Source organism: Carlito syrichta, unplaced genomic scaffold (assembly GCF_000164805.1).
Source record: "Carlito syrichta isolate Samal-C Ts95f unplaced genomic scaffold, Tarsius_syrichta-2.0.1 Scaffold302986, whole genome shotgun sequence".
Taxonomy (NCBI): domain Eukaryota; kingdom Metazoa; phylum Chordata; class Mammalia; order Primates; family Tarsiidae; genus Carlito; species Carlito syrichta.
The window spans coordinates 647,224-662,267 of record NW_007247082.1 but is presented as its reverse complement, the minus strand read 5'-3'; the positions used below and the strand labels follow the sequence as shown (position 1 = coordinate 662,267).

Here is a 15,044-nt window from a genome sequence, read left to right as displayed (position 1 = left end):
GTAGCCAGAATTACAGGCATGCGCTACCACGCCCGGCTGATTTTTTGATTTATTGTAGAGTTGAGATCTCGCTACCCAGGCGGGTCTTGAACCCGCGGGCTCAGGCAGTCCACTCAGCTCAGCCTCCCAAAGGCGCGGGATTACAGGCTGAGCCACCGAGCCCGGCTATGCATAAGTTTTTGTGTGGATGTTTGTTTTCATCTCTCCTAAGTATACACCTAGAAGAGGAACTTCTTGGTCATATGGTAATTCTGTGTTTAACTTTTTGAGGAATTGCCATACTGTGTTTCACAATGGCTGCCCTGTTTTACATCCCACCAGGAAGGCATGAGGGTTCCCATATCTTGATGTCCTCCCCAACACTTGTTATTTTCCTTTTTCTTTTTAAAATTATAGCCATTCTATGATGAGTATAACGTGGGCTGTCATAGTTTTGACTTGCATTTCCCTAATGAGTGGTGATGTTGAACGTCTTTTTATATGCTTATTGGTGTAGCCTCTTTTTATTATTCTTTCATTAAACAGTTTTGTTTGATGAGTCTCTGTGGGATAGTTCTATGATATGGGCCCTGCCCTGAGGTTATTAATACTCCAGTGGGTAAGGTAGACCTCAAAGCAGATAATTGCAACATGGTAAGATAATACACTACAATGAAGGTGTGTACAATGTGACATGGGTCCTTTGAGGAGGAAGGAGGAGGTGAGTGGAAGCTGAACAGAGTCTGTCAAGCACTCTGAGGAAGGAAGGGAATGTTCCAATTAGATGGAAGAGCATGGAGCCTTGGGTATAGCAGGTAGAAGAAGGTGGAGCTTCAGGTGAAGAGGGTCACCCATCACAGGTCAGGCAGTTAGGCAGGACCCATCTTCGTGAAGCAAGACTGCTCTGCTCCCAAGCCAGGAGGCAGTACCTGCTCAGCTTTGCCATCTACTGTATGCTGGTCTGTACAGAGCTCTCTGGTTTTCAAGTCACATTTGCTGAGCTGATTTCATCCCACTTGAGGTAGTTATGTCTTCATTTCTACAGACAGTGGAAAATGATACTCAATGAGATAGCAGCTTCCCTGACTTCTCATACCTATGAAGTGGCAGAGCTGGACTTGGAATCCAGGTAGTTTGACTCCTAGTCTTTTCTACATCTGCAAACTAAACCTTAGCTCCTCATAACTTGGCATTCAAGGCCATTTGTTATCTAGCCCCAACCACCTTCTCTTCCTTCCTCACCTCTCTCTCATACCTATAAATACTGAAATATCTTTTCCATAACCATTCCAGTCTAAATATTTTCCCAGCCTTCCTCCTTTGGCTTCTGCCCTTCCCCTCTCTTTTGTGGTTCAGATTCTCATAACCCTTAAATGGCTATGCTGATATGCGTACCAATGTTAAAGGGCCATTTACTCTGCTTAAGTTCTTAACATACAGAATAGATCATCTTCACAGCATTCTGGCTATGTGAGTAGGAGTTATTTACTTCAAGTCACAAATGAAATAGGCCCAGTAAAATAAAGTAACTTACTCAAGATCACCCAGCAAGTAAAGAGTCTAGCTCAAATGCTACTTCCTCTCAAAAGCCTTCCATGGTTATACTGACCAAAGTTATCTCCCTTTCTCCTGAAATCCCATAGTAGTGACTTCTCCCTTGTTCAAACTCAGGGGTCTCAGATGACTTAGGTCTTCTTTTCATGAGTTTTTAGCTTATATCCCCAACGGAGTATTAATTCATCTATGTTGCCAAGGCCCAGCCTAGATCCTGCAGGGTAAGTTCTCAGCAAATGTTAACCTGAGGCATAAGAAGAAAGCCTGTGGATCTGGATGATGTGGTCTGGGTTCTCCTACAATCGTGTTATGACACTGATTTCTGTGACCCTGCACAACATTGAGCTGTCCAGGATGGGGACCCTGTCTGAACTTCCCTTCCTTTGTTTCTGGGCTTGATTGTTGCATGGATGGATGCACAAACTTTACCACTTAGAACCTCATTTTTCTCATCTGCATTTTGAAAGGGTTGAATGAGACCATTTGAAGATCATTCTCCATTCAAATATTACCTAGTTTTGTGAGTCTGAATGATTGATTCTCTCCACACCAGCATGATCCTGAACTACAGAGTTTCAGCCCAAAGAGGCAAAGCATAGCTTGTCATTTCCAGTTTGGTGGCTGCATGTCAAACTTTTCCCTTGAACTTGTCAAACTGAAGACTAGCTCAGGAACTTTGCTGTATAGCACATTCAGAAGTCCTAATACCGTCTTCTCATTCTCTCTTTCTCTTTTTGTGTTTTTTTTCCTATGTGTATACACATACACGCATGCGCACGCGCGTGCACACACAACACACACACACACACACACACACCCCCTTTCAGGATAATTTCATTTGAAACACTTTCTCTAGGTTTTACATTTTAGCAGCTTTTTGGCTTAGAAAGAGTCAACAATGATTTGTAGGAGGGAAACTGTTGCTCTTTTAGAAAAACCGAAGTCCCTACTGTTGCTCATGCCTAACCCATTGTATGTATTTTATAAACATGGAGAGAACAAGAACAAGCCATTGTGAAAATAGAACCCAAGGATTGCTCCTCTGCTCAGCATTCATTTTCACCAGTAGGTGTTGTCAACAAAGACGACCTCTTTTTTTCCTGGGCAGTTTCTTTATGTTGCTTCTTACCCTGCTTAAATAATGTCTTTATTTTTAAAATTAAATCTTTATTCACTGTATGCTTCAGGGAATAAAATGATTCAGAGCATATTGATAGCATCCATTGAGTGCCAGGTGTGTACCAGGTGCCATTCGGTGAGTTGTGTGAATTATTGCTGTCATCCCAGCTCCCATTATCAAGGAGAAAACTGAGCTTGGAGACTAAATCCCTTGCCCACCTCTCCTCATCCTGTCATAGTAAAGCTAAGGTTCATACTCAGGTCTTTCTGATTCTGGAGTCCCACCTCTGACTGGTAGAGGCTCCATTCCTAAGACCATTTAGGAAGATTTAGCATTTAAGTACATTCTAGGATGGTTATGCACTTATAAGCAGCCTTCTTAGTTTTACTAACAAGCTGTGAGAAGACTAGCCTGGGAGAAGTGTATGAGCATACTTAACATCTACATGCATGCAAACACGCACACGCACACACACACACTCACACATAAAGACCCTTGGAGACTGGATTTAACCAGCTATCTGGCCATGTGCTACATCCAGCATTGGGCAACATTCTAGAAAGGCACTTAGGAAATAGCAGTGGGAACCTTTGAGGAATATAGGAAACAGTAATTCCCAAAGTCTCAATGCAAGCCCAGAACACAAAGTATTTTACCACAAGAGGCCAGTTCCAGAGCGGGTTCAAATTTCTAGCTCTGGAGCCCGCTGTTTGAACTTTTACTTTTGATATCTGCAGTGACAGATCTAAGAAGTACAGTTTGAAATCTGTGCAGGAAAAAAACAAAAAAACAAAGACTCTATTGGGTTATCTGAGGGTAGAGCTTAATAATCAGAAAGTAAGGATAAATAATACCTCTTTGTATCTGTGTAGCACTCTACAGTTTGTAGTGCATTTCAGTGTGAGTTCACAAAAAGTGTGAGGAACCAGAGGCCTGTTTCCCACTTCTGACTCTTCCTCAGACTCAAACAGTGGGCAAGGCTTTCTGTCTTCTGGATTTGCATTTCCTCATTTGTAAAACGAGAGAATTGAACCATTTTGTCACCAAGGTCCTTCAAACTGTGACATTCTGTGATTCGATACCAGTAAAAAGGCAATAAATGTTACTCTTCCCTTTTCCACCTTATTTCAGTCTGCTTTGTATCAGGGCTATGGGGAGGTCCCTGCCCTTACAGCTTAGGCTATTCCCTTTTATACTTATTGGTACCTAAGCTAACAGAAACCCACCAAGTTCTTCTGGGAAGACACTTGGCTTATAAAGATCTCAGTTATTGAGGGATTCATGTGCCAGTTAAGTTCAGACCAGAGAGCAGTCTAAGGGCTATTCCAGTTCCAAGATTCTAGAATTCCATAAAAGGCCACCCTTTAAAATGTATTTAAAGAAACCCCTAAGCAAATTCATTGGATGCTGTTTCAACACTTTGTATGGCAGTGCTTTTAGCAAACACCCTTGATCCTCGAGTTTGATCTGCTCTGCTGTTATTAGGATCCCTGCATGCAGGAGGGAACAGGCCTTGAGTTTGTTTGCTTTTCATTTTTAACTGGTCTGGCCTCAGTTATTTTCTAGCTTTTGAGGTTTTGGGCATTTTGAACTCATAATGACTCATTTTGACTTATAATGAACCTTGTTCTTTTGCTGTGCATTTTAGAAGACAAATCTGACCTTGAAAACAGTGTGATGCAGAAGAAAATAAAAATCCCCAAACTTTCTCTTAATCATCTAGAAGAAGATGGGGAGGTTAAAGATTATGGGGAAGAAGATTTACAGCTTAGACACATCAAGGTAACAAAACCTTTTCTTTTTTTGGAAGTGTACAGGAGCATTTTCAGATTGCTCATAGTTAGAGAATTGCGGTCTGGCCTCTTCTCCTCATGTAAATGTCACCTGCTATCAGGCCATGATGTTTCGGGGACTAGGAGAGGCTTGGGACAACTAGTGTGCATTTGCCTTGCTGGCCAACTTTCCAGGAAACCCTGATTCATGCTGTACCACCAAGCTCGGTCCTTTTTGCATAGTCTGTGCAGTGTCATTGCTGTTGGAGGTTTGGAACGATGTTTCACCCTGGCCCATAGCCCTGGAGAGGTCACTGCTGGGCCCCAGGAATGTTAAGCAACTGTTTGTGTGCAGTAATCTAGAGCCAGTCACTATCAGATTGCCCCAAGCAGCCAGAGTAGACTCATTGGGAAGTAAGCAAGGTTCACAGAAGGGATTTGTGGGACCCTTGTTAGGTCAAAAACTTTTGCATGAGGTTACATTTCCTTACCCCAGTTGATCTCCTTTAGCCTTTACTTTGTAAACCTGCTGAAAAGCTAGCCACTTTTTTTCTGTGCAGTGGGTACCCCAGAAGAAGGAGGGTGGGGAGAGAAAGAAGAAGGATACCTACTGCATTGACCATGGTCTGATTTTGGACACAAGGTCAAGGACATTCTTGTGATCATTGCAATTTTGGCTAAGTTCATCTACACTAGCAGCACCTTATCCCAGCAGATAAAACAACTTAGGATTTTGTCATGTAACTCAATCTCAGAGTCATAGCTTGGTTGGGTTTCATTTTACTTTCCCTGAATTTCCTGAAGTTTAGTGAGAGTTGTCTGGAATATTGTATTCTCAGTTGTCTGCACTTCCCACAGTTGCCCCCAGTCAGGAGAGCTCCTAACTCTCTTGTCCTGGGTGAAGAATTCAGTTGGTCTGTAATTCCCACTGCCCCTCAGCTTTATCCACTTGAGCTGGACCTTCCTCAGATAAATCTCTTCTAAATGAACTTTCCTGTCTGTATCTACTGTCTGCTGAGGGAGAGGCTGGCAGATGTGGGGGAAGGAAGCTTGTGTTGGAAATTGGGTTCCAAATTCTGGTTCTGGCTCTGTGTATAACTCACCATGTGACCCTGAGTATAGTCCTTTTCCTCTCTGAGCCTCAGTTTCCTCACCTGTAAAATGAGCAAGTTAAACTAAAAGTGCTGGCATTGTTTGAAGTTTTCAGTTGAGTAAACACTTATCAAGCCCCAGCTGAGTGCCAGTTCTGAGTGAGTAGGCAGAGGAGAAACAGAAAAAAAGAAATGATTTCCGCCCTGGATTAGAGTAAAGTTTTAACATCCTTTCCAATTAAAGCATTCTTGACAAAAAAGGTTCATGGTGGGGTGTCTTTTCTCGGAGGGGGGAGGTATTTTATGTTTTTGTTGTTGAAGAGAATTTGAGTGTGACGCCCCTGAAATGGGTTGGCCTGGCCTGATTTCTCCCTTATTCTCCACAGATACATATTGAGCACCCCCCTGAGCAAGCCACTGCCTAGGCAATATGGGTGGGCTGGGGGGCTGTGTAGTTGGGAAGGATGGTTGTGGTATTAGTGTCTTGGTTCTGCCACCAACTGACTGTGTGACTTTGTCCAAGACTCTTCCCCACTCTGGGCCTCTGTTTCCCCATTTTTAAAATGCAGGGCTTTGTCTAAGTGTCTGCACAGCTTTCTCCAAGCACTTATGTTCTGTGGTTCTGTGATTTTAGGATTGTCTGGCGAAATATTGAGCCGCAGTCCAAGAAAGTCCCAGCTGCCCTTGCCTGAACTGATTCTCGTTGTCCTACACAGAGACCTGAGGGGCGGAAGCCGAGCGAAGTGGCACACAAGAGCATCGAGGCAGTGGTGGCCCGGCTAGAGAAGCAGAACGGCCTGAGCCTGGGCCACAGCACGTGTTCGGAAGAGGTCTTTGTGGAGGCCTCACCGGGCACAGAGGACATGGACAGTCTGGAGGATGCCGTTGTGCCCCGGGCTCTGTACGAGGAGCTGCTGCGCAATTACCAGCAGCAGCAGGAGGAGATGCGCCACCTCCAGCAGGAGCTGGAGCGGACTCGGAGGCAGCTGGTGCAACAGGCCAAGAAGCTCAAGGAGTATGGGGCACTTGTGTCCGAAATGAAGGAGCTCCGCGACCTTAACCGGAGACTCCAGGACGTGCTGCTCCTGCGACTTGGCAGCGGTGAGTGCCCCAGCAGGCCACCTACCACTCCACATGGGTGGAACGCTTTGCGCAGCTCCTCTTCCAAGAAAGCAAGGGGAAGAGGCAGTCCGGGTGACCCTGAGGCTAGGGAAGGACAGACACTTGGCCCAGCAGTTACCCCAAGAAAGAGTCACCCCCCTCTCATGGTGAATCTGATAGGAGCTTATGTTTGCAGCATCCTCAGCTATGGGAACATCAGGGAACGTGGCTCAGAGAATAAGAACTGACAAAATATTTGTCGCTGCTCATTTATGCATTCATTCAGCACAAGGTAGTACCAAGGATTGTAGTGAACCTCTCCAAGGAGGTTTCAGGATGGCAAAGAGACATGATCCTAAGAACATGTATTAGTCAGAAAGTGACAAATGTGTCAAATGAGGTTGCTGATAAAATAATGAGTATTCATGGCTTTTTTGTGGGGGGAGAGTTCTTTGTAACTGAGGATATGGAGAGACTTCAGGAAAGAAGTGGGCCTAGAACTAGGCTGTGAAGGGAGGACAATGTTTTAAGGTGCAAGAGAAGGCTGAAGGCGGCACTCATATATGGGAAACCACCTGGAACATACTAAAAAGGAATACTGCAAATGTGCTTGGAGGACAGATGATGGAAGGCCTTCAAAATTTTACCAGCCTGAGCTGTCTGGAATTGTTTTACTAGGAATGGGGTCATTAAAAAGCTTTTGAGCAGGGAGGCACATGACCTTAGGAAGGTGAATATAAAGATGTATAAAACTCTATTGGTTTCTCATAGAAGAACTAAATAGGCTCTTATATTGCACCCAATTTTAAGTAACCACGTTTTTAGGTTTTTCTCATCTACAGTGGTTTAGAAGTAGGAATCAGAAGAAAACAAAAAGGCAGCAACCTCAACAACAGGGAGAAATGACTGCTTACCAAAGAGGAAAAGACAGAAGAACGCTTTCAGAACATAAAAATCCAGAATTGTAAAGAACAGAGGCCTGTCAGTATTGAGGAATTTAGTGTAACACAAGTTCATAGTCTATGTAGCTCCTGGGGACAATCATTAATAATCCTGAGTCAATATGCTTTGCTTGAAAAGGGGAGTAATCTAGTCTAGAAACACAGATTTTATCCCAGAGTTTGATTAGATAAAATTTTGCACTCAATAAGGAAGGTTTCCATTATCTAGATAATAAATGTAAAGCTTCATTCTTCTTTATTTGTTTAGACAAATATGCTTTTCCTTATTAAAGTATGTATGTCCCCAAGGTAGTTTCTCAGTAGAGCTTAGATGGCCCAAAGAGTCAGCAGATGGGCCTTTTCATGCCCTTGTCATAGAAAAGGAAACTAGGCTGGACTTCCCAGAGTCACTTGTGGGGCAGAGGCAGAGCTCTGTCTCAAACCAGTCACCTAGTACAAGGGCTAGTCGTTTTCCTTCTCCCCAACTCCACCATTGCCTTGGCCGTTATCTCAAATTACAGCCTGTAGAGGTTCACAGGGACACTAAAAGTCACATATGATTTGCAATTTCAAAAGTTATTAAAGTTCTTTATTAAAATAAAATCTCAATGAGAAACCATAAATGTAAAGTTTGTAAAAGCTGTATTGGCGTTGGGGTGAGGGTAGGGGATGGGGAGATAATTTGTATTTTCAGAGAGAAAAAGCAATGTTTCCTGATCTTCAAGTGAGTAATTTTTCTTTTCAATGTGTTCTGTATGCTATGCCTTTTGTCAACTTCTTGGGGTTGGGGGTGGCAAAGTATATCAACAACAAAAATGCTTCACACCATTATTTTAACTCCCAGGGAAACTACCTGTTTTTCATGGTTGTGAACTGAGTTTAAACTCCAGAAATCACTTCTAAGCCTCTGGGTAATAAGACATTCTGCATTTTATTTACCATATGCCTCTGTTAGTCCTGAAACACTTAAACAAACTTGAGCCCAACTATAGTTGCAGTATCTTGATCTTCCCAGTTCTCCCATCTCACAGGCCTTGAAGGCCATCCCATGGGCCAGTGGCTAGCTCTTTCCTGATCTGAATCACTATCATCATCACAGTGGGAAGGACTCAACATAAAGCAGCTCAAGCTACAAGTATGCATGGAGCACCTGCCCTGTGCTTGCAGGGGCTACAGGCATCCTGGAAAATCATACCCATTATCCCTACCCTGTGATAACTTAGGATCTATTGGTTATCACATGTTCATTGGAGAATGGAAATGTGCCAAGTTCAAATCCACAAAAATGCAATAAAAGTATCTGTACCCTTAAGAGGGGGTTGCATGCTTTCATGGAAATAATATAATCTTTGGAACCCAGCAGACTTGGATTTAAATTCCAGCTTCCCTACTTCCCAACTCTGTGGTTTTGGGAACCTTCTTTTCTCCCTTTCTTCCCTTCTTTCCTCTGACCTTATTTTCTTCCACAAATACTTACTGGTCTCCTTCTATGTGCCAGGTGTTTTGCCTATGGGGGAGAATTCATTATATATGTGATACAGCCCTTGCCCTATGTTCTCTAGAGCTCAAAGTTTGATAAAGGAGACATTTTGAAACAACCAATGACAGCATAGTACATAAGAGCCAAAACAGGGACAAAAGCAGAGAAGACTAGGACAGCAAAGGAAGGGCAGCCAACACATTTTAAGGGACTAAGAAAGAAAGGCTTTCTGAAGGAAATGACTTCTAAGCTGAAGCCTGAGGATATATATTTTTTTTAATCCAAGCAGGTGTGAATAGGTGGGGAGAGTGAGGAGCAGTCCAGGCAGAGAGCACCTACCGATCTGAGCCTCAGTGTTCTCATCTGTAAAATGGGAATGATGATATCCTCCTTACAGTCTTTTGACATACAGCGTATTGCCTGATGCTCTGTTGATGCATGATTACTGTTCGGTGCTGTTCCACATCATTTAGTGAAGACAGGGTTCACTTTAACTTTTAACTCAGACTCCCCCAAACAGTAAGTAATTGACTGGATGACCTTGGGCAACTTAACTAACTTCTCTGCTTCTCAAAATTCTCTTATATTACGGAAAACAAAAGGAGTTATATATGGTCTGTTCATTTTTTTATTCAGTCAGCTGGCATTGACTATACACTTTCAGAGCCTAGGAACTTTTGGAGATACAAGGAAGACTAAGACATTGGGACATAGGGAGAGGGTAGTAATGGAGGTCAACATGTAATTAACATCCAGAGTATGAGTTCTGGGGGAGGGGCTAGCATCTGAAGGTGGATCTCTCTCTCAGTGAGTCTGGGAAGATATCCCCCTGTCGTAATATCTGCTGATCTATAAGCACGACCAAGAAACAAGGCAGAGAACAGCCAGGAAGTAAGTGAGAGATCCTTATCTGACTGTCAGTTTCATATGACCTCTAGAGAGCACATCCTGACCTGGGGTTGATGGAAGGTCTGGACTTTACCACTGTCCACTCCTTGGGTCTGGCCTTGAATAATTTTACTTGCCCACCTCAGCCAGGGACCTTCTCTCAGGGACTTTTGTTCAGGTTGAGTGATGGATCTTTCACACCGTAATAGGCAAATTCAGAGACCAGGGAGGCCAACAGGTCAGGAGGTGCTCAGTTTTAAAAAGAAATCTACTTTCTTGGAAGAATCATTGTTTATTTGCCTGGGCAATGGGGTCCTGCAAGCAGCAGATGAAAAGCAATGGAGAACAGTGCCCTAGCCTCCTCACCTTGTGGAGGTTGGGAGCAGAGGTAAAGTCACATGCAGAAGGAGGGAATAGCAGCAAGACAGTGTAAGAGGATGTTTCAGAGGCTTCGCTGGACTGTTCGCTTCTTTATTTGTGCATTTATTCACTCTTCTTTCATTCATTACACAGACACACACACACACACACAAATACAAAAAAAAAAAACCGGTGGATTTAACAAGAAAGCTTCTCTACAACATGGAGACCTGGAGTTGAGAAAGAACTTAGAGAGATTCTAGACTGTTGCCCTCATTTTGCTGATGAGGAAACCAGCCTAGAAAGTATCACAGGCTTATTCCCCAAGGTCTCCTAACACCTAGTAGGTCCTGTGTGCCTCTCTCTGGAGCCTCACCCACATGGTGTTCTTTAAATGTTACACTTCCTTATGGTCAACATGGGAATGACTCCTTTGTCCCCATCTCCCCCTAGAAAGGGACATCTTCTCTCTTTGTAAATCAGAACTTTGCTTTTCTATGATCTTAGCATGAGAAACAACCCCTTCTGCTGGTAAGGAAGCCATGTGATCAGCATATTGTAAGTGTTCAATAAATGCCAGTCCCTTTTTCCTTTTTTACCCCTCTTCTGCTTACCTTCACCCTCAAAAAGTAAATGCCAAGGATGTGAAAAGCATGAAGACATTCTAATTTACAAGGTACAGATGTGTGCATATTCATTCATTCATTATTTCTTTTGTTCAACAAACATTTATTGAGAGTATGCTTTATGCCAGGACTGGGTTGGGTGCTGGGACAAGACAGATTCTCTTTTCTTATCCAATTCACAAATGGGCTAGAGTAGTGTTTTTAAACTGGGCGTTGGCAGCCACAGAGAATCGTAAGGGGATGAGAGGAAGCAGAACAATAGAGATCCAGTGGGAAGGGTAAACTCCCAGGTATGAAAATGGAGTGAGCTCTTGGGTCTCTCTCAGTCTCTCCTCACCTCGAGTCCCTATGCTCAGAAGGCAAAGACCAAGGCTTAGGTCTCCTTCTCAGTTAGTAACACTGTGAGTACCCCTTAGATAGTGTAATTCGTTTTAGTATGACTCAGGTATCATTAGTTCAAGTAAGACTCTAAGGGCTCTATGAGGACTATAAAGAGGAGTAGATGTGATCCTTCCCTTCAGGATGCACACAAGTCTAACAGGAAGCACAAACACGTACACAGCATGACTCCAGGCAGAATAAAATCAGTGCTGTAAGTGCAGGAGGGAGGCAGGTGATGGTTTTAAATTTCACGTTTTTTTCCAGGAATGTAGGCAGAAACGATGAATTCTGACCAGAATAGGCACAGATAAATAAAATAATAACAACAGTTCACGTGTGCATGGCATTTTACTGGTTTCAAAGCACCCTAACATTATTATCTCATTGGACTATTCCAGTAGTCTCATTGCAAGGCCAGGTAAGAATTATCTCCATTTGAGAGAGGAGAATGCAAAAAGAAGAGATAATGTCCCTGTTGGCTAGATCATAAGCCAAATGAAAGTTTTGAAAAAGGAGAGAGCCATTGTGGCCTGCATATCTGTTTCGGTTCTTTAGAGCTGGATTGCTAACACCTCTGTAACCCTCTGGGGTTGTGCCTTGTGTTCTGTCCAAGGTCCGTTAAAATACCAACTTTGATCTTTAAAATCCTTTGTGGTCTAAGCTGGTTTCTTTAAGCCTGGGTCTCTGATGGTGCCTTAGAAAAGGCAACTAATGTCAGCCAAATGCTTCATGCTGGTTTTCCCCAAACTGGAGTCAACCTGGGCTTTGACAGCAGAGAGTACTTGGGTTTGAATCTCAGCACTCTTAATTTATTACCTGTATAACTTCAATCAAATGTTTTAACCCTTTTTAGTCTCTGTTTTCTCCTCTGTAAAACAGATATCTTAAATATCTCACGTGCAGGCAGGTGAGTCAGCTCAGTGATTAAGAGCCTGCATAAACTCTGAGGTCAGAAAGAAATACTGGGGTATTCAACCCTAGCTCTTCCGTGTTCTAATTTTGTTACCTTGGACAAGTTACTTAACTTCTGGGGCCTTAGTTTCCTCATCTATAAAATAGAGTCTGTGGTAATACGAACCACTATGGTTTTTAAGAGGACTTAATGAGCAAATACAGTAAAGAGGTTGACCAAGAGGCTGGCATGCAGTAAGTACCCAGTGGGTCCTCTGTTAAGGTATGGGATCATTTGAGGATGTGCATGAGATGGTGTGTGTACAGGGGTTGGCAGCACATCATGGGGACTCATTGTCTTACAGTAAAAAACAGATGTGCTTGTCTGGTGTGTCCTAATCGTTGGTCAACCCCTGATAATTCCTGGAGATTTTCTACTTCCCCTTGTAAGTCTTCAGAAATTGTAGTTGAATAGTCCATTTTGCAACTATGCCTAGATTTGATTTCAGATCCACTGATCTGTAGCTTATAGAGCTCTTTCCACCCCACAACCCCTCGACTTTTCCTGGGTAGAATTCTATCTTCCATCTCTAATTCTCAACCACCCCTTTTGATCCCCTGAATTTTTTCAGACATCACCAATTGTGGCTTGATTTTTCTATTTGCCAGGGCTCTCCTCTTGGGGATTGTTTATCTCAGAACTCTTTCTCATCTCTTTCAGCCCTCAGCTCATTCTCAGCAGTGAGTGGGAGTACAAAAAAAAAAAAAGTTGGGCTTTGAGAGAGGGCTGAAGAGGGTGAGCAAGAGACATTTTGTCCAGCCAGGTTTTCGTATCCTCCTTGTAGAGGTAAGGCCCAGGAGGCCCACAGTCTACTTCCGGCCTCAGAGTTAGTGGTGGCATGGTGCCAAAAACTGTTGTGCCCCACGCCTCAACTTGGACTATTCTTATAGTCTTATTGCAAGGCAGAAAGAGATTTAGTAGTAAGAACAGGAATTGTTTATCTAAAAACTATTGGTCATCTTTCACTTTGGAAGACTTTTTTGCACTGTGCCCCAAATCAGAATGAGCCACAGTTCATCCCAGGTTATTGTAAAAGTTTATTTCAGAGCGGCTGAGCAATTTAGGGCCCTTCTTCCCCTTTCTCTTTAGAGTCCATTGTCCTGGGGCTGTGGGGATGGGACTGAGGGCCAGCTCTGGGCTGTCCCTTTGCTAACTGCTTAGGGATCTAGAATATCCAGAGGAAACTGCTGGGCTTTTCCCTATTGTTAGAATAGGAATGTGCTTCTCCATTGAGTGGGGTTTTGCCTTCCATATTGCCATGTGACAGGCTTGTTTTCTACTGGATTTGCCAGTCAGGAAACAGAGGTGGAAAATGGTTCATTACAGGCGAAGCCTGGCCTCTAGGAACACCTGCTTTGGGCCAGACACTAAATACTTTTTATACATAAAACAACTTAAGCAGTGGATAAGATCATTAGTTGAGGAAACAGGCTCAGAGAAGTGACTTATCTGAGGCCACACACCCAGGAAATGGTAGAATCAGGCTTCAAACTGAGGCTCCTCTTGCTTTTCCATGTATCAGGCAATCTGATCGCAGAGTCTCTCAGCCGCACTGTCTCTGCAGCACTGTCTCTCTGCCCTCCCTCCTGATTAGACCTTCATTAGACCTTCATTGGGATCTGGGACTTCAGGACCCTGAGCTGTTAGATGAAAGTTTTCTGCTTCATTTAAAAGCTCCAAACCCACCATTTCTTCATAGTTTCAGCCTTACCAGACTGCATGACCTTAAGATGCCCACCAGAAAATTCCCAGAGTTCTCATAGAAATTATACCTTTGGAGAGAACCCAATTCAACCTTTCCTCCCCCCATCTTGTATATTGCAAAACTGAGTCTCAGAGAGGGGAAAAGACTTGTCTATGCCATGTGGAAACAATATATGGAGAATAGAAGGTTGGTGTTCAGCTGACATGGATGGATGGTTGGATGGAAGGAAAGAAGGAAGGAGGGAAGGGAGGGAGGGATGGAGGGAGGAAGGAAGGAAGGAAGGAAGGAAGGAAGGAAGGAAGGAAGGAAGGAAGGAAGGAAGGAAGGGAGGGAGGGAGGGAGTCTCCCTTGCTACTCCCTTGCTATTCAGGTGCTTTCTGAATTTGGGAGGTAATTCTTAGAGTGCCAGGGCTTAGTCCTGTAAAGAACCCCGGTTTTCACCGAGTCCAACCTCCTACACAGGGCAGGAAGCCTTCTGGAGTCTTCCTTCCAAGCAATTACCCACCTCCCATAACATTCTCCTAAAAACAGGAAGCTCACTCTCTGCCTTTCAGTGCAGGCCATCCAGATGGCTCTGACTGCAAGGAAATGTTTTTGTGCAGGAACCATTTATTGGATTCTTCCTCTGTTCCAGGTCCTGTACTGGGCACAGGGAAATCAAATTGTTAAGCCTCTACTATTGTCTTAAAGAAGTCCCAGTCTCATCAGCAGACATTTGGAATGCAGAGTGAGGCTTGCTTTTGTCCTGGGCTCTCAGGGTGTTAGGAAAGGATACAAAAGGATACAAAAGAGGGATCCTTACAGGGCTCAGGCAAGAGTGCTGTGGATGGCTGGAGGAGGCCCCAAATTAAGCAACTATTTCAGCAACAGAAGAACCTGAACAGAGATTTGGAATTGTAAGAGAAACTGGCTTATTCAAGGAACTAAAAGTAGTTTCTGACTGGGCAGCATGGTAAAGGGATGAGTAGGAGGAAGAGATAAGGCTGTAGAGGTAAGAGAGAAGAGGTAGGCTGGCTCAACCCCTCCTGTAGGTGGTTCATGGTGGCTCCTACCCTCTGAGTGACCAGGGGTACAGTTCCTCAACCTCTAAGTTG

At 43.7% G+C, this 15,044-nt stretch overlaps 1 protein-coding gene across 4 annotated transcripts in view; it reads left to right on the top strand.

The window, feature by feature from the left end:
• BEND5 (BEN domain containing 5) overlaps window positions 1-15,044 on the top strand; it is a 48,975-nt gene that overhangs the window by 11,884 nt on the left and 22,047 nt on the right. For 2 of the 4 annotated variants that reach the window (XM_008057387.2, XM_021711987.1), the window contains 2 exons: window positions 4,302-4,435; window positions 6,233-6,617. In XM_008057387.2, the coding sequence (XP_008055578.1) occupies window positions 4,302-4,435; window positions 6,233-6,617 (519 nt within the window). Of the gene's footprint in view, window positions 1-4,301; window positions 4,436-6,150; window positions 6,618-15,044 lie in introns of all 4 variants that reach the window. The other 2 variants (XM_021711988.1, XM_021711989.1) reach the window with 2 other exon arrangements.